General features: G+C 44.5%; 3 protein-coding genes across 12 annotated transcripts in view; 1 reads left to right on the top strand and 2 right to left on the bottom strand.

Annotated features, from left to right (window-relative positions):
• The window catches only part of LOC128347341 (trichohyalin-like), a 29,862-nt gene extending 25,347 nt beyond the window's left edge, over positions 1 to 4,515 (bottom strand). For 6 of the 8 annotated variants that reach the window (XM_053301815.1, XM_053301813.1, XM_053301820.1 and 3 more), the window contains exons 1-2: positions 3,571 to 4,515; positions 2,733 to 2,860 (exon numbers count right to left, since the gene is read on the bottom strand). In XM_053301815.1, the coding sequence (XP_053157790.1) occupies positions 2,733 to 2,782 (50 nt within the window). In that variant the 5' untranslated portion in view covers positions 2,783 to 2,860; positions 3,571 to 4,515. Of the gene's footprint in view, positions 1 to 2,516; positions 2,539 to 2,732; positions 2,861 to 3,570 lie in introns of those variants that run through there. The other 2 variants (XM_053301822.1, XM_053301814.1) reach the window with 2 other exon arrangements.
• A 152-nt stretch (positions 4,516 to 4,667) lies between these two features.
• KLF1 (KLF transcription factor 1) lies at positions 4,668 to 9,937 on the bottom strand. Its single transcript, XM_053301812.1, has 3 exons — positions 9,617 to 9,937; positions 6,004 to 6,850; positions 4,668 to 5,653 (listed from the first exon to the last, which is right to left on the bottom strand). Exons 1-3 carry the CDS (start codon positions 9,701 to 9,703, stop codon positions 5,478 to 5,480), a joined length of 1,110 nt encoding a protein of 369 aa, XP_053157787.1. The 5' UTR covers positions 9,704 to 9,937; the 3' UTR covers positions 4,668 to 5,477.
• Positions 9,938 to 10,727: 790 nt separating this feature from the next.
• The window catches only part of GCDH (glutaryl-CoA dehydrogenase), a 31,480-nt gene continuing 18,984 nt past the window's right edge, over positions 10,728 to 23,223 (top strand). Inside the window, exons 1-3 of one of the 3 annotated variants that reach the window (XM_053292110.1) lie at positions 10,728 to 10,746; positions 21,635 to 21,749; positions 22,320 to 22,355. In XM_053292110.1, the coding sequence (XP_053148085.1) occupies positions 21,647 to 21,749; positions 22,320 to 22,355 (139 nt within the window). In that variant the 5' untranslated portion in view covers positions 10,728 to 10,746; positions 21,635 to 21,646. Of the gene's footprint in view, positions 10,747 to 20,829; positions 21,068 to 21,455; positions 21,504 to 21,634; positions 21,750 to 22,319; positions 22,356 to 23,223 lie in introns of those variants that run through there. The other 2 variants (XM_053292109.1, XM_053292108.1) reach the window with 2 other exon arrangements.

Genomic DNA, 23,223 nt, shown 5'->3' with positions numbered 1-23,223 from the left:
CTAAACAAAAGGGGCAGGACAAACTGTGAATTACAGCGTTCTGGAGACTGTTGTATGTCAATGCTGTGTCAATTGCTTGTTGTTTGATGCTGATGGAGATTGATCTACATGTGTAGTTGCTAAAGTGTTTTCTTTCGATATATTGCTATGTCATAGATATGTAGAACAAAGAACTTAGAAATGTATAAATAGTTACTTGAAACTCTGTAGAACTTGCATTTGATTTGGGCGTTGTAGCCCCTCTTGCCTTACTTGACTGCAGCAGTAAAACCTTTTACACTTTTCCCTGTGTGGCATCAATTATTGGCATCGATACCACCCAGACAAAGAACCGGATTTTCGGTATATCAATATACCCCGTTTTAGCCACCACTTTTTGCATCCTATATATTTCACATTTTATCCTGTAGAATAAAACCCTAAGGTACCTGCGTCCGTGTCCCTAAGGTACCTGCGTCCGTGTCTCTGGCGGGTGTTCTGCGCATGCGTGTGTTCTGCGCATGCGTGGCGCACAAGGAGAACCAGCGGGCCAGGCTGTGGGCGGCCATGGCCGGCCAAGGCGAGGAGGCAGTGGGGGAAGCCGGGCGAGGCGGTGGTGGGTCCGGCCGGAGCCGCAGGCGGCGGTGGGCAGCGGGCCCGGCCGGAGCCTCTTCTAGCGCCCATTAATGGAACGTTTATAATTTTTTAAATATAGCTGTTTAATAATCTCATATCTACCCTCTTTTCTAAGGATAGCAGCTTTATAGTATTATAATATAGCTTTATACTATTAGAGTAGTAATTTTAAAGTAATATAGTTTTATAGTTCCATAATTTGTTTTTATTATTTTATTTTGAATCATGTTCTCTACTTATCTTATGCTGGTCTATCTATCTTATGTTGGCCTTGGACCCTAATAAAGATGATTGATTGAGTGATACTAGCTATCTAGGGACTTTCCTGGTGAGTTTTTACTAGCTATCTAGGGACTTTCCTGGTGAGTAGCAGATGGCACATTACCTTTACCAGAGAGAAGGCTTCTTCTCTCTGGTGATAAGCACCATCGATTGAAGTAAACAAGCAGCTAGGACTGCTCACACAAGATTGGCTGGCTGAGAGAGGCTTTGCCAACCAATCCCTTAATTCTGATAAGGCTTGACTAGGTGATTTCTGCTTACACTTGATTAACTTATGACTCATTCTAAAGGATTCTCCTAAAGGTTACAACATGAACTGCTATAAAGGCTATTCCAACAATAACATGCCTTCTAAACCCCTGATGCCGTTGTGGCAACACAGGTCTAATTTTTACATTAAAAGAGCTGTGTGGTGTGGGTGATGGGCCTGGGAGTTGAACTCTTTCTCCTTCCATCTACCTTCCTGCACTCCATCACTTCAGGAATTTTTCTTTGGCCTGGCTTGCTTCCCATTTTGGAATTGGGCTCAAAGAAAAGAGCATGAAATAATGGAGGATTCAGCTTGGCGCTTACTCCCAGGTAACTGTATGCAGGCTTGCAGGCTTTGTGTTGTATACCAGTTAATAAGACACCTGAATCAAGAACAGCTAACAGAAAAGTGGTCTGGTGAGATTGGAGGGTCTCTTGAAAACTGTAAAAGAAAATAAAGGCAAGATGGGCAGCTATCAGACACACTGGTGTCTTTTGTCAGTTATGGTTTTGTGTCTGTGAACTTATTAGATTCACTTAGACAATCTAGAATTTCAAAGTAATTAATGAAGGTAATCTTGGGAACTTTCAGACGTGCTCCTTGTCGTGCCAGCCAATTGTTGCTTTTCCACTTGCAGTCACATGCAGAATTCCAGTATTCCTTCTGTTGGAGATGCAGCTCTTGATGGCACCACCAACCCTATTGACCACTAGGGGCACGAGGAGTGGAGCTAGTGAGCAAGGGAATCCCCTGACTACCTTTCTCTACCCTACTTCCCCTTTGTTAGACTGATAGTCTCAGGTTTCATTCTCATACTGGAGAGATAGACCATTCTTCTCCCTCCCCCCTCTTCCTATATGTAGCTAGCAGCAAAGCATGCAGGCCTTATCTATCTCATAAAAGGATTTCCTAGATAAACTACTTTATTTAGAACTTTAAATCCATGTCTCCAAACAATATTAATTAGTGCTCTTAGTACCTGTGCATTTCCTCTGCAGCTTGGGTAGATCAAGAAATCTCCCCTCCATGCGCTCCAACACCTTCCACACCACAGTAGATATCATGTGTTTTGGGGACACGGTAGCACAATCCTCCCCCCACTTACTCCTCCTGTTCCTGTTGTCGACTTTTTTGTACTTGGGCATGCACCTCTCAGAGAGACAGAATAGCAGCACTCATTCATATGTAGACTCAAGGGATAGCTGCCTTTCTCAAAAAAGTGAGATTTTTTTTCTCCATTAATAGACTTAAATAAATTTAAGTGCAGAGAAAGGCTGACAACAAATGGATGGTAATGTCATGTGAGCCCCCCCTGTAAAGAGTGAGCCGAATTTGACAATTTCAGATTAAACATGCTGTCTGGAAGTACCTCATATCTCGTATTCTCCCTAAAATCCAGCCACCTACATCGTTCCTCTGTAAATGTTTATTTTGACCCACTAGTTCTGTTATACCCAAGATTCATTGCATTTCATTCACTGAGCTGAGGCAGTCTGCTTTCTAGACCACGGTGTGGTCAAACCCCTTTGTTCACAAGCAGCTCTCTCATAGTCCAGCTGTAAATGAAACACAGTCAGAAACACACCCAGAACCTCTTTGCTTCAAATTGTTGCCTTGTTTCAGTGCCACATCCATGACTCTCAATTCCTCACCCAGGCACTACCTCTTCTAAAGCAAAATCAACACATTTGCCAGCAGGGAGTTTGAGGACCTCTGGAAAAGAAAAGAAGGGAGATCAAACTGGGTGGAGGAGAAAGATAACTCCATGCCAGCAACATTATAATGTATCCAAGGATGAGTGTATTTCAAAAGCCATATGCCCCACCAATGAAAGAATGAATTTATTTCCATCTTTGACCAACATTACCCCACCTATGTGAACAAAAAATGAATGTGGCTTAGGGGAACAAACACTTGGCTGATGATACTCATAAGGATGAATGTGAGCCCTGCCCTATTCAGATGTTACCGTCATCAGGTAAGTCTCTCTCTTTTACATCTTTGCTTCTTCTTCTGTAGCCTTCTTCCATTCACAAAGAGTATTTGTGAAATTGTCAGTTTGTTTTGTTTATGTTGTATTTGTGTGACCAGTTATTTCTTTACATATGCTTATTTTTGCTCATACATTTAGTTGAACTTACCCTGTTTGTTAGATCTCCTAGATTTCTGAGAACCCAGGGCCTGTTACATTAAGTTACACAAGATGGCTGTACACGCATACATGTGTTTGTGTGAATTCCTCTACCTGTGTTTATTCTTAAAGTGAACCTGGGTACAGGCCCCTCAAATGCTTGGTAGAGACAGGACTTGTACTGCTGTACATGTGGATAACTGTACCTGGAGTACACAGTACAACTCATACAAGTGTTGAACAATGTAGGGCTATAGTGTTAGTGCTAAAGAAGGAATCACAAACTATTTACCCAATTTCTGCAAACTTGAGAGCAGCTTGAGCCAAACAGGGAGATCAGTCTATGCCCACCAAGTAGTCCAGCCCAACAGTTATTCTAACAGATTCCTCACCTTGGCCTGGTTGCTAGCCTCGCAGGTTGCTTAGCAACCACTAAAACACCCGCTCTGGTCCTGAATGTTTCCTTCTCAGTATCCCACCATGATTAAATGGAACCAGAAGTGCCTTCATCCCTATCCCATCCATGGAACAAGTTTGTACAAAGTAGCCCCATTGGAATTAATAAAGACAAGTCAGGCAACTTGTCCTTTTAATTTCTTTGAGACTACTGTGAGTAACTGTCCTTGTTTCAGCTAATGAGGAAAGCAGGTGACTAACTGAGTACGTAAACACAAGTTGTACAGGCAGGGCTTTGGAGTCTGCTGGGGAGAGTTAGAAGCCCCATTTCAAGGACATGAAATAGATCTGTGGAATAGCTGCTGAGCAAGGATGAGTAATTAGACTCGGGTGAAAACAGACATAACATTTGAAGTGTAATGGAAATTGTCAGAACTCATATTTGCTTCCCTGGAAGCAAATGCCATTGAGTGCAATACATGCATGTTAAACCATGTGTGTGTGTTCTTTGAACCCTCAGATAGACTACAGCCCTGCTATGTGCAAGAACTAGCTCCTCAGGAGACACCGAGCAGACACAGCTCTACTTAGAATGGAGAAGAGGATCCCCATTTACCTTCTGTGACTTCCCACAGTGACCTGCATTGGGTATCTAAACTGGTTATCCAGTTCTCACGGGTTCCCTCACACATACTGCTATTTTCCCATGCACACTAGAGGGTGGAACATTGTCAGTTTGTTTTCTGTATTCCACCCCCTGTCCTCACAGGGCTTATCATGGGCATGTGCAGAAAAAAAGAATATTGATTACAGTAATTTTAAAACAAAATTAGCAGTTGATCTGGCTATAAAGAGAAGTGGAGTGTCTGTGCAGGACTTGCTCAATGTTTGCTGGGGGTGTGGGGCAGGCAGTGTTGTGCATAGCACCCAACATGACCACTGCTCCAACTGTGCTCCCATTTTCCAAAACCCATATCTGAATTAGAACCTAGAACAAGTGCTGCCTGTTTTTATTGTGAGCAGTATTTCTTCAGTCAATTCAGTTTGATACAAAAAGCTGCAGTCCTTACCCATAGAGGGCACTATTGCTCCAGTTTCCATTTCATACACAGGATATATTTTTAAAACCTGCTGGACTTGGTACCTCTGATCCCAGGCTTGCCTTGAAGTAGCCACCCCCCCCCCCGCCTCCCCTCTGCATTGCTTGGGCATTAACATATATTAGCAGGACACACCAAAAAGAGAAGTTGACAGAGTACTGCTGAAGACCATGCTCTGTTCTGCTGTTTGCATGCATGGATTGTTTGGTCTAGGACCGTAAATAAAACTTGACTTGACCATGCTCTGCTTGATGATAATATGGTAGTTTAAAAAAAAACTGAAAAAAGGAGAAGGTGGCTCTATTCCCAAATGCCAGTACCACTGGCACATATTGGGAACAATCCAGAACAAGTTATTAAAGACAAGCAAGGAGGTCCTTTTTGAGGTTCTGTTGCAAAACAAGTCATATAGTAAATGAGCATTGGCCCTATGGGCAGGAGTTGTATAAATGTTGGGCGGGTGGTGGTGGCAGGGGGAGAAAGATGAAAGAAAATTATTTTGAATCCCAAAAAGGTGACCAAGACCACTACCTCACTTAAACCCTATTTCCCCATTTCTTGGAAATAAGTGCACATAGAGCACAGCTATTCTCTTACAGAGGGGCCAGATGAAGGTATCAATTCCCAGCTATCCTTCACCCCACCATCAGTCCCCATCCTGGGAGCTCAGAACATCCAGTGCAGTCTGCAGTTTCAGCATCAATTATACATGTCTCTTCAAGTGCAGGGAGAGGTGATCTGAGCGGGAGAAAGCACGTTGGCAGAGGCAACACTTGAATGGGCGCTGCCCGGTGTGCTTGCGATAATGGCGAGTCAGCTCGTCTGAGCGGGCAAATTTCCAGCCACACCCTTCCCATGTGCAGTGATATGGCTTCTCACCTGCAAAAGAACAACAGGCATCATTGTACCTTCTACTAATGAAAATCCATGGAGAAGGGAGATGAGGGAGTAAGAACCACCATAGGATTTTCTAACCACAACCTTGGCAGTGGGCCTGTGTCACCCCACTGTGCAACATCCCATACTTAGATGTAGGGAGGAAGATCAGAATAGGAAGCAGATTACATGTGATCAGGAAACCCAGACCAAGAGAATTACCAAAGGAGCATAAACCTGTAAGTGAAGATCACTTTCCCAGGGATCCCATTGCCTATAGTACAGTGTACCTAATGACAACCCCCACCCCAGAGCCAGTACATGATCTCTCTTCCTGTGGCTTTCTCTCTTACCTGTGTGGGTGCGGAGATGGGCCTTGAGATGGGAGCTCTTGGTGTAGGTCTTCCCACAGCTGGGGTGACTGCAGATGTGGCTGGCAGGGCGCTTGCGTGGCCAGGACTTATGGTTCTTCTTAGGCTTGGCTGCAGCCTCCGCAGCAGGCAAAGGAGGCGTCATGAGGCCAAGAAGAGGTGAAGTGGGCAGAGAGGACTCTGTCTGGTACAGCTGAAGTCTGGCTTGATACTGGTCATGGTAGAAAGGATGGCAGCTACTCAGCAGACTGCAGTGTTGCAGCTGTGACTGTACCAACGGTAGCTGACTATAAGGCGTATGCTTGCCTAATAAAGGGGGAAATGGGTGTACATAGGCCAACTGGTAATACCGGCTGTAAGCTATCTGCTTTGGCTCCCCATTATGCTGTCCAACTAGATCAGGTGCCCCACAGTCTGCCTGAGCAATACACTGATGCAGCTCCTGGCTAAAGGGTACTTGGCCCTTACTGGGATCTCTTGCCTCCTGGGTGTAACTGTGCAAGGCAGGGACACAGTTCATAGTGTTCTCCCCTGGTAGGAATTTGGTGTCCACATCTGGCAACCCAGAAACATCTGGAGCCCTGTGACTTCCTCTAGTTCCGTCCTCAAAGGTTCCCATCCGAGAGGGAGCAGACATCAAGGGTTGTTCTTCTTCTTGGCCTGCCCGAGAAGCATTAGTGACTGGTTCCGAAACAGAAAAGTTGCTCAGGAGAAAGTCAAGGTCCCAGCAGGCTTCATCACACTCTTGCTTGACCTGAACTCCTTCAGGGCAGGGCATATCCAGGGACCCCAGAGCCAAGGGGTCTGGAGAATGCTCTATTTTCCTCCACTAGGATGTAAGCAAATAGAGAGTACATTGTAAAGCCAGCATTAGGTCTGGGGTCTTTCATTGGGTGGGTTCAGGCATCACATGGAACTATAGCTTATTTTAATGAAGGTTTGCTCAACAAACCTAGATTGTCACCACAGATGATCACCAAATCATGGCTTGTTTTGCCATATTATGAGTCTGATTCAGATGAATGCCACCCAGCAAATGGGATAAGGTTAGGGACATGCCGACATTCCACTTGCCCTGGCATCCCTTAAATGTGTGTGGTGTCCATCTGTTGTGTCCTCTATATGTGTTCCAAACCTGGGGTAAAGGGATGCCCTCCTGTGATGTTGGGGTGGGTGTGCTCTCAGCATGTCCCCAACCATATCACATGTGCCAGGGCAGTGCTTATCCAAACTGACCCATGGTTTATTTGGGATCCATGCCTTGATCTAGGCTTGCCTCTTTCCTCTCTATGCAACAGCCCTTCAATGGCTGAAACAAACCAAGATTAAACCATGATAGCAGGCCTAGAATCACACGACCATAGTTATTACAAGCCAACCAAGGTTCAAATCATGGTTTGACTCTCCAAAATAGGACTATGATTTCTTGACTCACACAGGTTGAAATAGACCAGGGCTGCACAACTTTTACCCTCCAGAGTTTTTTTTTAACTACAACTCCTGTCATCCCCTGCCACAGTGACCAATAATCAGGGATGATACAAGTTCTAGTCCAACATCTGCAGGAGGGCCAAAGTTGCGCAGTCCTGAAATAGACCAATCACAGACAAAATAAACCACGGTTCTGTGTGACGTCTAAACCCATTAACTTAAGCCTGTGAACAAGTGTGCAGGCTGATGAGTTCCAGAGGCCAGACAGGCTTGCCTGGAGCAGATTCCAATGCTGCCTACCACCAAAGATAGATAAGGAGTCCATTATCAGGATCTACACAAGCTACTATTCAACAGCAGAGATACAGAGAGCATCTCAACTATCTCAAGGGACCTCTAGAAGACAAGCACCACACATGTAACCAACAGTCTCTTGAGGCTGAAGTATCACACTATGGAGAATTTTGATCATATCATCCAGGGGCCCATCACCCAGCTACTTGGATCACACGCTGTAACACTATACTGCTGTTGTACAGGAAGGAACTAGTGACCAGAAGGGCAAGGGTTTGGGGTCAGAATTGGGGGCCTGGATTATGAGCTGCACTCACAACTCAAGTGCTTAGCAACACTCACCCACTCCTTGCTGACAGCTCCCTCTAATCCTCCTTTCTCAGTCCCAGAATCTCTCTGTCCCACATACACTCTTGCATTCAGGAGATCTTCTGACACTAGCCATCATTCCAATGTGAACTAGCAATAGTATTTGCATTTATATAGTTCTTCTAGTATAAGATGTCAAATACATTGCTTCAGTATGACCCATAAGAGCCTTTTAGGGTAGGGTAGTGTCATCGTTGCATTGCAAATTTGGAGCATAGGCGCACCAAAACCTAGTTGTAGCAGCTTGCTTAGTACCACCTAGCAAATTAACAGCTGAAGCGGAAATGTGAACAAGAGGTTTTTCTATCTACATGGCTCTCCGGTTTCCTAGTTCTAATCAGGTGCCTTCACATGTCAATTTTCACCTTCTCAAGAATTCGTATACTACCCAGGATAAACACCATAACCAGTTTCTTAGAACATAAGTCACCAAGGTAGAGCATACAACTTACCCCCTTTACATTGTTTATTATTCCTAGCATAAAATATGGGAGCACTGATCAGAGAACTCAGGTTAGGGTTGTTCTTAAGTGCAAGTGTTAAACAATCTAGGTTGCATATTCAGAACTCAGAAAATGTGCAACTGAAAAGATCTTATCTTGTCCATTTTGCAAGGGCAACAGAATTAAGCCCTTAAGAAAAAGGAAGTTCAGATGTACCATTCAACCAGCCTCCCAAAACCAATCTTTGAGAGATGTTTAGGAAGGGAAACAGCCCTTACCCTTCAGTCCATATATTGTTATTCCTCAGGAGCACCTATACTGTTGGCTCTACAGGCACTCCCCAAGTTACAGACTCCCCAGCCTACAAACATCCATATACACAATGTTCCATAACATATTACATTAAGGAAGCCCCCAACTTACAAACACCAGCCTGCACATACAAACAAGTAGCCACTCTTGGGAACTTTGTGCATTTTGAGTTATGATCATCTGACTTACAAACAGGTTTTTGGAACACAACCCATTTGTGAGTTGGGTACTTTCTGCATTGTTATAAACAATTAAAGGGCCCTATATATGAGGTACGTACATATACATTTCTGCTTCATGAAGAGAAAGAAAGGAAACAGGAGTATGTGTGTGTGTGCGCGCGCACACACAAGAGCACATGAGACTATCTGTTATGAAAGGCCTTACTAAGGGAGGGAACTCAACAACTCCTGTGAGCAGGTATATTGGTTTTTTAACAATATTATTTGAATACATCAAGGAACAAGTAAACCTTGCCAAGACACTCTCCTCACAATGTTTGAAGAGGTAGTCCTACTCTCTTTTTATCTTGGAGGTAGAAATGTAGGGTGCAGAAATAAATGTCTTATTATGCTAAGCTACAACTTTACAACAGCTTAAAATATTATTTAGAGACCAGTTGCCCCTCCCTGTTTTAAGAGACAAAATTATTAATTCCCAACCCTCACAAGAGTCAGGGAAAGATACAGAGCCCACACAGTCAACATGATACCCATAACTCACACACACACCACATTGCTCCTCACCTGGAAAACTTCAGATTGCACATCCTGGAAGTGGTTGAATCCACCCAGTAGACCCACTGAGGGCAACACAGTCTCAACAAATGCCATGGCCCAGAGATAGCAAAACCGCTAGTGCAGAAAACAATAATAACAATGATTACAATGGTAGTAGCAGAACACCAAATCAGGTTGAGTTGTAGTAATTCCTAGAGTTCCTTTCTTTTGGTTCATATGTACATCTTTCTCTCTACTTTCTTCTTTTGCTTAAAGACAAAACTCACTATTCTAACTCTTTTATCCTTAACAGTTACTCTCTCACTTACTAGCCTGGAAGGGTGGTGCTGGAGAAGACTAAAAGGAGCCATCTGCACCAATCAGAAGGAGGGTGGGTGTGGCTGTTCAGGAACTAGGTGGAGTTTGCTGCTCAGTTATTATCCCCGCCCCCAAACATTTGAGTGAAAGAGGTGACATTTACAACTCAGCTGTTTACTCAGAAGTAAATATAATTATTTCAATTGGATTTACTTCCAAGTAAGTTTAGGATTGCAGCTTCATCTTCTGTGACCTGCTGAAATTAAAAATACTTGGATATAAGATTATGTTTAATTCAATGTGTCTAGCTTAATTAAAGGGCTAATTTATGTTCAGTCCAAATGGTACAGCTCGGTGAGATTATGAATTCCATTCTAAACTAATTATACATTTCCTTGTTCCATTGGAAAGTGAAAGAACCAACCCTATGCATCTGAAACAACAGAGTCTTGTGGAACTTGAAAGATTAACAGATTTATCTTGAAATAAATTTTGTGGACTGCAGCCCCCATTAGACACAACATCAAGATGCTTCTGAAATGTCCCTTCTGATGTTTCAATCTGGGGTCTGAAGGCTGCATACCAAAGCCTTGAGGCCCTGGAAGTTCAGTGGAATACACTTCTGAATAAACAGATCTGCAGCACACTTGTTATGCTTGTTTACTCAGAAATAGATCCCTCTTTATTCAGTAGGCTTTACTCACAGAAAAGTGTGCAAAGGATTTAAGCCTTAGTTTGATACTGCACAGGTGAAAACAGTTGGCAAATTCAACAAGGGAAAAGCCTGATGTACAAAAGAACAAGCTTCCGAATATGTCTGCAAATATATCCAACCCAAGGTAATCTGTTCTGAAATCTAAGGAAGTTTTTGTTTTGAGGGTTTTTTTAAACTGGAGAAAAGTTATAAGAAAATACTTTATTTGCTAAAGCTTTCAGAAGAGAAGCAATACATTTATATTATTGTCTTTAAAGCCTTTTGTATTCAAAATGTATTGGGATCTTTTAAAGCTTTTGCATTACCACCCTTCATCTTTATTCCTAACCAAGAATATTTTGCTTTCCCCCATGGATGGTCATCCCTTACTACTGTTATCTCTCTCCTTCCTCCCTCTCCTGCTGTTTTCTCCACTATCAGTTTTAGACTGTAAACTCCTTGGAGTTGGGGATCTAACTATTTAGACCTGTGTTGTGTATATTGATGGTACTATACAAATATTTATATCACTCAGAATAAATAAGCTTGCCATTTGGAAAAATAACAGCAAACCTGTTTCAAAATTGTAGCTGTTCAATTAAACTTTGAAGATATAAGGGGAGATGTAAGGTTAGGGTTTTTTCTTTTTAAAAAATCTGCTTTATCACTTTAAAAAAGAGAGTTATGAGCAAGATTTGTTAGGTTTTGTTCTTGGTTTGGGGAAGATTGCATAGTAGTTCTAAGAACTAGGTAATTAGGTGCAGAGATAGTTGCCTCATGTGGGAGTGTATTAAAGGCAAAAGTGTAAGTGGGCTTCAGTCTGATTCATGAGGTACATCCCTTTGAGAAGTTCTTCTGTTCAGACTCTATTTAAACAGGAGCTGCAGAAGAAGGCTACCATAGATTTTGCCCCATTATAATTTGTGGGGATGTGGTTGCCATTTTTATGTTCTACCTCAGTTATTAGAGTGACTGGGCCAACCATATTTTTTTTACTGCCTTGCTTGCATTTATATACCACCTTTCTTTCTTGGCTTGCAAGGCAGTTTATAATGTAAAGTAATTGAATCAACAAGAACAATTCCATAAGATAAAACACACATTTCTCAGGTCAGTGTTGGGCTGTTTACATGATCTCCCTAGGGCTGGGCTTTCTTTCCACCTTCTTCCTTCCGCCTCAGGGCATGGAGACTCTGAGAATGTGGTGGGAAAGATGCCCCAGCAGTTCTCTCAAGTTTCTGTGGAAGCTAATATTATGCACTTTCCTGGCCTGGGTGCCTCTTCTTCTGCCTTCTCCTTAGGGCATGCAGATCAAGTTGGACTTTTTAAATTTAGGTAAGGAGGGGCATGATAGAGGTATATAAAATTATGCACGGTGTGGATCAAGCGGATAGAGAGAAGTTTTTCTCTCTCTCTCATATTAGAACCCAGGGTCATCCATTGAAGCTAAATGCTGGGAGATTCAGAACAGACAAAAGAAAGTACTTCTTCACACAATGAGCTGTTTCTCCTGAGCAATGAGAAAGGGCTACAGGGCTTGCGGAGAGGAAACCCTAAAGGCTTACCTCCCTGCAGACTATCATTCTGCCTTCCCTGGGTGGGCAGATTGCCCACTTAGACAAGCACAAGCTGCTGCTGGCAGCTCCAAAGGTCGGGGTGCCAGGACGCATTGCCCCGTGTCTCCACCCCACATGAGTGCACGGTGCATTATGGGGACCCCCCCTCCACTTCCCGAGTCTGCTAGCGGCAGCTGCTTGAAGCCATGGCTGACAGACGATCCTAAGAGGTTAAGGGAGCACTTGGTAACCTCATTTTAAAGGGAGGCTTCATAGGCGGGTTTGCCGCCATGGTGCTGCCGGGATTGGGCCTGATCCTTCCAATACACACGTGTGTGCAAAACCAGGCTGGGCTCCCATAGCCTGGTTTTGCACGTGTGTGTGAATAGCCTCTGTAGTTAAATTCTGGAATTTAGATTGGTCATGGCCACCAATCTAGATGGGTTTAAAGGAGGATTAGACTAATTCATGGAGGACAGGCCTACCAGCCTGGCTAGCTGTATATTTCAATAAGGATCAAAGGGGGCATGTCCCTGAAAACCAGGGAACACCAGCGGAAGGGGGCAATGCCCTCTTTCTCTCACTTGTGGGCTTCCCAGGTGCACCTCACTGGCCACTTTATGAAGCAGGATATTGGACTAGATTGGCCTTTGGCCTGATCCAGCAGGGCTTTTTTCTTCTGTTCTATACAGGTGCACTTTATGTTTCTCATTTTGTGGTTGAATTCAATTCCATCACAACCAAAGCAGCATAGTTGATGAAGTGCTGCATAGAATGAGCTGACCAGAGTTCAAACCCACACACGGCCATGGACTGCACTGCTGTGGTCAGTTGCTATATTTTCAGTGTAACCTATCTCTCATGATTGTGGTGAGGGTAAAATGGAATAAACCTCATATTTTCGACCGTGAGCTCCCTGAAGGAGTGTGATTAGATTAGGGTTGCTACATGTGTCCAGGATTGGCCTGGACAGTTCAGGAATAGGATGTCCTGAGCAGGCTGTAGGGAAAGTGATCATCTCTAGAGTTAGTGAGGCTAGTCATGGGCCTCTAGGTTTAGCTGTGAAGCGTATGGACAGAGAGGGCTCCCTTCTCCCTAGTGGTGTAGTTGGGGTCCCACTTCTCTCTAGAACACTCATTGGTGGATGCAGCACCTGCCCTCTTGTGAAGGCCCCTCTTAGCCAAGAGGAAGTATCTCTTGTGTGGCGTAGCAGGAAGAAATGCAAGGAGCAACAGGCCTTAAGACACAATTGTCCTTTTATTGTTAGAACATGCAAGATGAAACTCTGCAGAAGTTACTACTCCCAAAATTATATGAGCTCCTAACCCTCCTGTGCAAAGAATGCTATCAGGGGAAATGTGCAAAAAAAGCTGCCAAGCTCCACTGTCAAGCACTCTTCCCAGTCCTGGGCAAAAAAGTAGTATTGTAACATTTGCACCTCCACCCCCATAATTTCATGGAAATTATGAAATTTCATAATTTCATTTCACCCAGGAATTCTCACTGACAAATGTAGCAACCCCAAGTGTGATACAAATTTGGGGTGCTTTTTTTTTAAGCATCAGCATGAGAAACACAAATGGTAATACTTTCTAGAGAAAGCAAGCAAGAATGTACCCCAAGTGAGTCAGTGTGGTGTGGTAGTGAAAGTGCTGCACCAGGACCAGGGAGACCTGAGTTCAAATCCTGAGTCAGCCATAAAACTTGCTGGGTGACTCTGGGCCAGTCTCTTATCTCTCCGCCTAACCTACCTCACAGGGTTGTTATGGGGATAAATATAACATGCTCCGGGCTCCTTGGAGGAAGAGCAGGATATAAATGCAGTAAATAAATAAATATAGCCAGTTCTCTCACCAACTCTGCTTGCAAGCACTTCTGACCGTTATTTCTTAAAATAAGGTTCTTTACCATGCCTGCCTAACTTTATCGCTTGTAACATGTGAAGGATTTTTGTTTTTACACATTTTTACTTCACTTCATTCATGCTCAGAGAGCAACCCCTGGAATGGAGTAGATGATTATAATCTTTACTTTGCAGAGGGAGAATGGAGACCAAGAGATAGTGAATAGCACTAGACTATGCAGTGAGCCTATGACTAAGCATGCCCTTTGAGAAAGGTCCTCAGCTTTGCCAGCACCATTAGCTGGTCCACACAGGCTCTAGGAATTGCACTATAGGATTTCTGGGTTCTGTTGCAGTAGCATGGTGTATTTCCGTCTCCCCCCTCCACACACACACACATCTTGTTACCCTGGGGATGGTAGACCTTAAATGTGTAGAACAGTGGTCATCATTATTCTTCAAGCAGGGGCCACTTGGCCCCCCCCCCAAATAAACTTAAATGTGAAAGACATTTCTTACCACGTTGGCCCCTGCATTGTGCTTCACTTTTCCCAGTGCCAAGAGAGCTGGTCTTGTGGCAGCAAGCATGACTTGTCCCCTCTGCTAAGCAGGGCGTGCCCTGGCTGCATATGAATGGGAAACTTGATGTGTGAGCACTGTAAGATATTCCCCTCAGGGGATGGAGCCACTCTGGGATGATCATCTAGGTTCCAAGTTCCCTCCCTGGCATCACCAAGACAGGGCTGATAGAGACTCCTGCTTGTAACCTTGGAGAAGCCGCTGCCAGTTTGTGTAGACAATACTGAGGTAGATGGACCTATGGTCTGACTTTGTTTATGGCAGCTTCCTATGTTCCCTTTTAGAGAAACAGAGCCCTGTCAGAGAAGGCATGGGCTCTGTTTCTGCACTGCAGACTGCTGGTAAGTGTAGTCCTTCCCAACACTTTCCCCATAGAGCTTGATGAGGAAAGTGCTGGGGAGGACTACATTTACCGCCTTTGGTCCTTTGGTGCCTTCCAAGATGGCCCTGGGGCTCAAGAGGGTGGCTACGTTCCCTTAAAGAAGCCCCACTGGCACTGGACAAAGTCCAGCACGGCACAGTGTGTTGGAAAGGTTACCACCTCTGCATGGTGTCAAGAGGGCCATGCAGAGTATTTTGCTTTGGACAAAGCTTCACATAGGCCTAAGAAACATACAATTAGTCAGGGAACCACTGACTTAGGGTTGATGGGAGCTGCCACTGACTCCTGGGTCTTGCAAAGAAGAGCAGAGACTGTAGGGACAACTGAAATCAGCTGGCTAGTTTCCAGGAAAGGCATAAAAATGCAGATTACCAGCTTGCTCTGGGTTTCTATCAGGAAGTCTCAGAGGAGCCTGGCAGCTGACTGCTGTCATGATACCAGTGCCAGGATGAAGAGGATAAAATGTGCTTCTGTGTGGAGATAAACTCTGAAGGACGGACGGAGCTACGCTGAAGGTGCAGAACATCTGAAGCCTAACTAATGGGATTTGAAAAGAAAATAGGGTCCACTGTCCCTGTTTCTATACAAGCCTTCAAGCATGGATTGGAAAAACTCTGTCTTGGTACTTTTGTGGAAAAGTTCTATGCCCCAGTCAAAGCCCCTGACAAAAACATCTCCAAAGTAGAAGCAATGGTACTGGGAGGGAGACAAGGCTGACCCTACTATCAAAAAGGACAAAGTGGCTGTTTCAAGTGCTAGGTTGTGGTCAGGTCCCAGGGGCATCATGGCAGCCCCCCATGGATGGCCTGCAGAAGAAGGAAGGTGAAATGCCACCATGCTGCTTTTCTTCTTCTCTTCCTAAAAGAGAAAGATGGAAAAGGGAGACACATGAAAGAAGGAAGGAACTGGGTGTATTGTTGTAATAGGAAAAAAGTTCAAATCTCCCTCACTGCTATTAGCCACAGTGGGAGGGAAGGGTAGAGAGGTGTGTGTGTGTGTGTGTGTGTGTGTGGTGATATATATTCAGCATTAGCCAAATGCTCACTCTTCCATGGAGCTTCTTGGTAGCTGCATTGTGTCTCCTCCCTCGCTCCCTTCCTGCCCTGACCACAGAAAGGGTCAATGTTGGGTCCCTCCCTTTGCTGGTGATTGTGAAAGCTCAGAAAGAGAGTGCAGGGAAAGGCATCAACCACTATGACGGACGTAAAAATAATAGTTCTGCAGAGCCACTGTCACCCTGGGAGCCAGTGCTGTGGTGGTGTTATTGGCTGGAACTTTCCATTAAAAAGGTGTGCCCCGTCATGACCCCTGACCTAAGCTTCTTTGCAGTTCATTGAAGTTTAAATATGCCGATGGTTTCACATGCCAGTGCGAAGATGTGAACTCAAAAGAAATAGCAGAAGGGCAGCCCCTTAAAAATTTTAGAAACTCAACATCCACACATAAATAAGAGAGGAAAATGAACATATTGAAAGCTTTCAGGATCACACAAGCATCATAGACAGAGGCAAAAGAGGAGTTCTGCCTTCTCTTTGTCTCTCATTAACATTTGACCATCTGCAGTGCTCCATGTACACTTCTCTGAGCGCTTTGGAGGAAGCGTTGGATAAAAATGTGGTCAACAAATAAAATGATAAAAATAAATAAGAGAGGGCCAAACTACTTGTTATGTGAAGCACTTAATTAGACCTGACAAGTTTGTTTGTTTTAACAGGAATAAAAGTGGTCCAATCCAGTTTGGGACCACAGCATGGGGCTTCAACCCATTGCTCCTGCCATGGTCCCAGTCTGGACCCCTCCCCATGGCCTCTATTTAGAAAAGAAAGTGGGTTGGGGGGGGAGTATGTCTTTTTCAATGACATACAACATAAAATGTATCTTGGCCCAGAAGGACATGTGAGTTCTGTCCAGGATCCTAGCTGGAAGAACATTTTAAAATATCAGTATCTAGCAAGAGCTGGCCTAGCTGCAGAAGCAACCCAAGAAGTTACACGGAACAGAAACATGTGTAGGGATGGCAATGAAGCAACATCAGTGAAGCAAGAGGTTGCCACATGTAAACTGAGATTGTGTCCAAGAATCCCCTGTGACATTGCAAGGCATTCTGGGAGGAACCTCTCAGGCTGTGATGCAGCCACTTGGGGCAGCAAAATCTCTTGGGTCAGATATGTCCCAGGACTAGCACCAGGAGTAGAATGTTCTTTATATATGATGTTTGACTTTTGGGGGGACAACTAAGACAAACACGTGCAGAAAAAAGTGGAACTATATGGCTGCATTTCCCTTTCTATGCAAATGCTGCCAGAGGAAAAACACACAACAAAGTTTAGAAACAAGCAGCAAGTCTGCAGAGAGCACCCAAGCCCTTTAATCTACCCCTGGCCACTGATGCGGTGCAATGATCTTCCCAGATCACTTTGCTTTTGACCACATATGGACTAATCTCCAAAGCCTTCCCTCTGGGAGCTATTGCAGTGACAACTACTGTATGTAGTGTTTATTAGCAGCAGATCAGGTACAGGGCAGAATGACACATATTTTAAATTTATAAAGATGATTGGAATGACTGACTGGCATGCTTACTGACTAATTCAGAGGTATCAAAATGGTTAAGTTGCTTGAAATGTGGAGCATACAAAGTAAAAGAGCCAATGTATGCAGTACAAAAAATAATGTGTGATGGGGCCTTTTAAAACAGGAAAAGCTGCTGGGATAGGGTGAACAATCAGGATTTGAGTAGCAGTGGGAGCGGGGCACTTGTTCTGCTCACCACTTCCCCCCAACCCCCCAAAACAGCTTTTCCTTTTGTGGGGTTTCAAATTGTGGAGTTTCAAATGTATGAGCATTTGAATGCTGTGGAGGAGGGAACCTGCAGAAAGTGAATGATCTGAAGCAAAGGGAAGATCTCAGATGTTCCTAAATAGTATTCTCAGAAATGTTATTAAAGACAGAGCTTGTACCCCCTCACAATCTATTTTGTACTTTTTTTGCTCCCCGTCCCATGTTATTTTGTTTCTGATGGAGAGAATGGAAGGTCAAAGAATCTTGGAAGGCAAAAATAGCCCTGTTGCCTCTAGTATGCTGCAAGGGAAGAAGAGATGCTTTCCTATGTGCTCCAAGAACCAGCCAGCACAATCCAGTGCCAGTCATTATGCAGTCTGCAGCTATGTAGGCCCCAGACAATAAGAAATACAACATAGGCTGGCTTGTCTATCAAATGTTACAGGCTAGAAATTAATTCATCTGGACAGTTGCCAGAAAGAAAAAGAAAGAAAGAAAGAAAGAAAGAAAGAAAGAAAGAAAGAAAGAAAGAAAGAAAGATCAGAACCTAAGAACAGACCTGCTGGATCTGGGCAAGAGGGAGTCCATCTTTAGCCATCCTGTTTCCAACACTGTCCTGCCAAATGTATTATTACTTCTCTCTTTTCTACCCAGCAAATTATGTAACCCTCCAGAGGCGGCAGTCTGAACAAAGTCAAAAAATGTTTTTCTGCTGATGTATCCGAACAAGTAATTTATTGTCCAAGAAGAGAGATATCCTATGCTTAGCCAGAGGCACTCTGTCACAGCCATTTCTGAAACCAAACCCAATTTTCTTTGCAAAGGAAACACAATTGGGAGGTACTTTAAAAAGGTGGGATACAGACACTCATCTCAGAGTGCTAGGATTTTTTAATCACAGAAGTTGGCATTTCTAAACGTCTTCTTCTTTATATATATTTCAAGAAGGCATACCTGTGGCTCAGGGGCGTAACTACTCTTAGGCAAAGGGAGGCGGCTGCCTGGGCCCCCCCACGCTTCGAGGGGCCCCCCAGAGGCAAGTCACATGTGAACTGTGTGTGTGTGTGTATCAGCGAGGGGCCCATTTTAAAATTTTGTCTCTGGGCCCACTCCAGCCTTGTTACGCCCCTGCCGTGGCTAATCCTGTGTGTGGCAGCTCTCGCGAGAGTTCCTGAGCAGAAGCACTTGATTGGGCAGTGGGGATTCCATATACAGATAGGGAGGAGGAGCCTGTGATGGTGAAGGTCAGTTGGAATGCAACTATCTGTTAGTGGGCAGGGATCTGCAAAGAGAGGGGTTGTGAGTGAGCAAAGAGCCCCTTCAGGAGAAGGAAGCTGCCACTGTGCAAATTAGATGAGGAAACAAGATGAACAAGAGCTGTTAACTCAGAGAGGAAGGAAGAGAAGGAGGGAGGGAAGAAAGACAAGGGAAGAGAGAGAAAGAGAAAAAGAAAGGAAAGAGAAAAAGAAAGGAGAGGAAGGGAGAAAGAAGGAAGGGTGAGGGATGGGCCCGGGCCTGTCAGTTGCCTGAGAGGAATGAGCAGCCATGGCGGAGGAGAGGAATGAGCAGCCAGCGAGGAAGGGCCGCTACTGCAGGAAGGAGCAGGAGAGGAGTGAGGGTGGAGAGATCTCTGGGGTTAGGGAGCTGCAGCTTGGCCAATTGGCGCCGGCAACTCCACAGCTGTGACCAAGAGAGGTGAGGGGGATGGAGCAATGGGATGAAGGAAGAGCAGGAGCACAGCTCAGGTGAGGGTGGAGAGATCTCTGAGGTGAGGGGGCTGAGGGGAGCAATCACGTACTAGCGCACAGATGCGCTGTGCAAGTTAAACTAGTAACTTTTATCTGTATTTATGGAGGCACACTCTTGAGTCCTGAATCACACAGAATGCTTAACCAGACAGAAGACTGAAGCAGGTAGCTGATGCTTGGTGAGAAAGTGGTTATGTGATGCTATTATATTTTTTAAAAATGCAAAAGCAGACAAGCAAAATTTAAAAATGTAGACACAGAGTAATACAAAATTGAATAAAATGCTGACACATTAAAAAAGAAAAAGAAATCTCTAATGGAATAACAAATATCAATTCTTCTTTATTTGCTTCTCCTATTGGAGGTTAGCTATCATTAAGGCTACTTGATCTTTTGACACTGCATAGTGATGCACTGTTTCTACCATACCAGTTTCTAAGGTTTTTCAACCATGATGTTTTCCTTCTTCCTGTCCTCCTGTCCTAGATCTTTCCTTACAATATTAATAGCAGAAGACGATATCTCTGATCACATGCCCCAAATATTCCAGTTTCCTTTCTTTTAGCGTTCTTAAAATTTCCATGTTTTTATTCATTCTTCACAGAACTTCAAAACTGGTGACTCTACCCAGGATATTTTCAAGATTCTTCTATACATCCATGTTTCAAAAGCCTCATACACATCTCTTTAGTGAGCGTCCAACTTTCCATTCCATAAAGCAAGATTGGGAAAACATAACACTTAGTCATTCTGATCCTTAAATTCAAATTAAGTCCATGGTTACATTATCATTTTTTTCATTTTAGTAAAAGCACCTCTTGCTTGCTCTATTCTTGATTTTAATTGAAATATCAATTAGGCATAATCAATATTGTTTATAACAAACAAAATGCAAGGTTGCTTATTCATGTACAATAATTGCAGATTAGTTCGGGGTGCTGGTGCTGCTGCTGCTTCTTCGACCCTCTGTAAAAGAACTAAGGCGGCCCAAACGACAGTACACCGACCTGGCGTTAAATGGCCGTGACATGCTTACTTATTGTTTGCTAAATAGCCACGGGGTGGGAGTGTGGAGTGTTCGCATCCCGGCCGCGGCGAGTGCGCTCTCGAGGGAACAGGAATTAACCGCGCAACCGTCCGAACGGGGTTCTTCCAAGGCTACTATTTGACATAGGAGGGAGAGAAGCTCCCTAAACTCCATAAGCAACTCTTCCAGGGATTGCAGCAGCCCCCCACTTATTCGTTTCTTTCCAAACTAGTACCCCCCAGCCCACAGGGCAAGGGCCATGTCGTGAGCACACGCCTCCTCTGCCCAGCCAATGGGGAGAAGCGCCCTCCCTCTCCACCTCCCAACCAGGAAGGGAAGGTGGGAGGTGTGGTCTCTGGCTCAAGGCGGGCGGTGCTTGTTGTGAACGCGGTGAAGGTGGAGAGGCGGCGTGGCCTTTCGCGTTTGCAATTCGGCCCCCCGCCCACTGCTTTGCAAGCTCAGCGCGAACTGAGAGCAGCAGGCCTCCCGGAACGCTGCGCAAGCCTCGGTGAAGAGCCACTGTCTTCTTGACTGGGAATTTGTTTCCTAGGTGGGTGCTGAGCTGAGCTGTGGAGGGTGGGATTCCTGTTGTGTGGTGGTCCTACGTCACTGTGTGGTCTCCTTCCCAGAGCTCCCTGCACCTGCTGGGAGTGGAGGGGGAACCCAGGAGGCCTGCCCCCACCCCCCGCCCACTCTGGTCTCTGAACAAACGCCTCAAGGAGCTGCCCGAAAGATGAAGCCAAAATAAAGTGTTCTGCTGCCTTCTTCTCTAAAAGCTTAATTTTGTGTAAACCACAAGACCCCACTGCCCCCACCCCAAAAACTGAGGATAGAATTCTAGTATAAGGCCGCTTCTCCTTCCTCTGCCTTTACTCTAACCTGCTGGTGGGAACTTGAGGAGCGAAGCAGCGTTCCCGTGCCTCTGTTACATAAGAAATCTATGTAAGGCTACGATGCTTGTCAGAGTTGAGCTACCTGAGAAAAATGTGAGCATACCTGTGCATTCCCTGTCCTACCATAGCATGCCCAGAGTTTGATTCACAGGAGGGGGGCTCCACCCACCCACCAACACTGATTGTGGTTGTTGTATGTATTTTCTTTAATTGATTTCTTCCAGGCATTCATCCTAATGGCACTGAGATTACCTGCCAGGAGGCTGCTGCAATGCAGCCACTGTGTGACGGGACCATGTGAAATCCGGGCACAGGGCACCAGTGCAACTGCCCCAAAGGGTCAGTGGCCATCTTGTGCTAAATGTGATGGGGAGGGAAGTAGCATCACGAGTATAGGAGGGATGTATGAGACCATGGGGTGGGGGCGGGGAAGCAACCCAGCAGTACTACACCCACTTACTTGGGAATGTACGTACCTCTCTGATTTCACTGGGAATTGGCTCAGTCAACACCCATGTATGAGAGAAGTGATGGTGAGTGGGGGTGGTGCTAGGTGGAGAGAATGTGTGCTCAGTTCTTTGGGAACTTCCATTGAAGGATAGACAAGGAAGTGTTGGGGTGGAAAGGGACATACTCAAGGGTTGGTGGCCTAAGTGTGCAGTCACCTTTCAGGGTGAGCAGTTGGGAGAGAAGTTATCTCACAAAGTTTACTTTATTTTTTTCTATTTCTGTGCTGCCTTTTTGTATGAATGCCCTCAAGGTGGCTCACAACATCTTTAATATGAAAACAAGAATACACCCAACATCAGGAGCAGAATTTAAGCAGAATTTTAGTGAGCTTTCTACAACTTGAAGGGCAGGGAAGTGACTGAGCATGGAAACTGCAATATTTTCCCATTTATATTACAGAAAAAGAAGCAAAACCCTTGGGAAGCGAAGCAAAAGGTAGGTGGGTTTCTGTTGCTTGCAGGATGTGATGACCTTTTATTAGAGCTCCATATCCGAGATCCCACCTACCACCACGCTTGCAACAATGTACATCCCCTTTCACTGATTTCCCCCTTTTAAAAATTATTGGAAAGCTGTGCAGTCACCCTTTTCAGTGCTGTGAGTCGCATCTCCCCCGTGTATATACAAGAACACACTTTAGTTTAACTTCCTCAAGTTTAACTCTCTTCCCCACCCTTGTATCTGTATCCCTATATTGGGGGGTGGGGAGTTATATGATCACTTGTGGGAAGAATATAGTTTGTGTAGGTGCTGGGGCAAGCGGTGATGCAGGCAAGTGTTAGAAGATTGGTCTTTTTAAATAATTGGTCCCAGCTCTCCTGTCTCTAATTCAGAAGATGTGAACTGTTACCTGCAGATACGATCATTATTGCAACTGCCAACCCCTTTAAGAACAAATTATGTGGAATATAAGAGATGGTCAAATGTAATCCATAGTATGGCTTGCATACATTCTACAGTTTATGGTGTCCCAAAGAGGAAACCACTTAGTGAAGCTGAGCACTTAAGGCTGCAAATGAACTTTTACAGAAAAGGAGTTTGGTACAAGAGCAGCTTGTCACTATTCTCAGCATGCATTCTTCTCAGTGGTGGACATAAAGGCTAAGTTACTCTATTAATAATAATTAATAATTACAATCATTATAATTATTATTGTATTTAATTAATAAGAATGTTCATATGCCACCACTCCAGTGCACTACTGCTTAGGGTGGCTTACAACATTAATAAAATAGATACAGAACCATAGAACAATTTAAAAAAATTACTCTTGGGTTTCCCCAGGGTGAATTAAATAGTACTA

The sequence above is a fragment of the Hemicordylus capensis genome, chromosome 2 (assembly GCF_027244095.1).
Source record: "Hemicordylus capensis ecotype Gifberg chromosome 2, rHemCap1.1.pri, whole genome shotgun sequence".
Taxonomy (NCBI): domain Eukaryota; kingdom Metazoa; phylum Chordata; class Lepidosauria; order Squamata; family Cordylidae; genus Hemicordylus; species Hemicordylus capensis.
The sequence above is the reverse complement of the archived record's forward strand: the minus strand, read 5'-3'. Positions and strand labels throughout refer to the sequence as shown.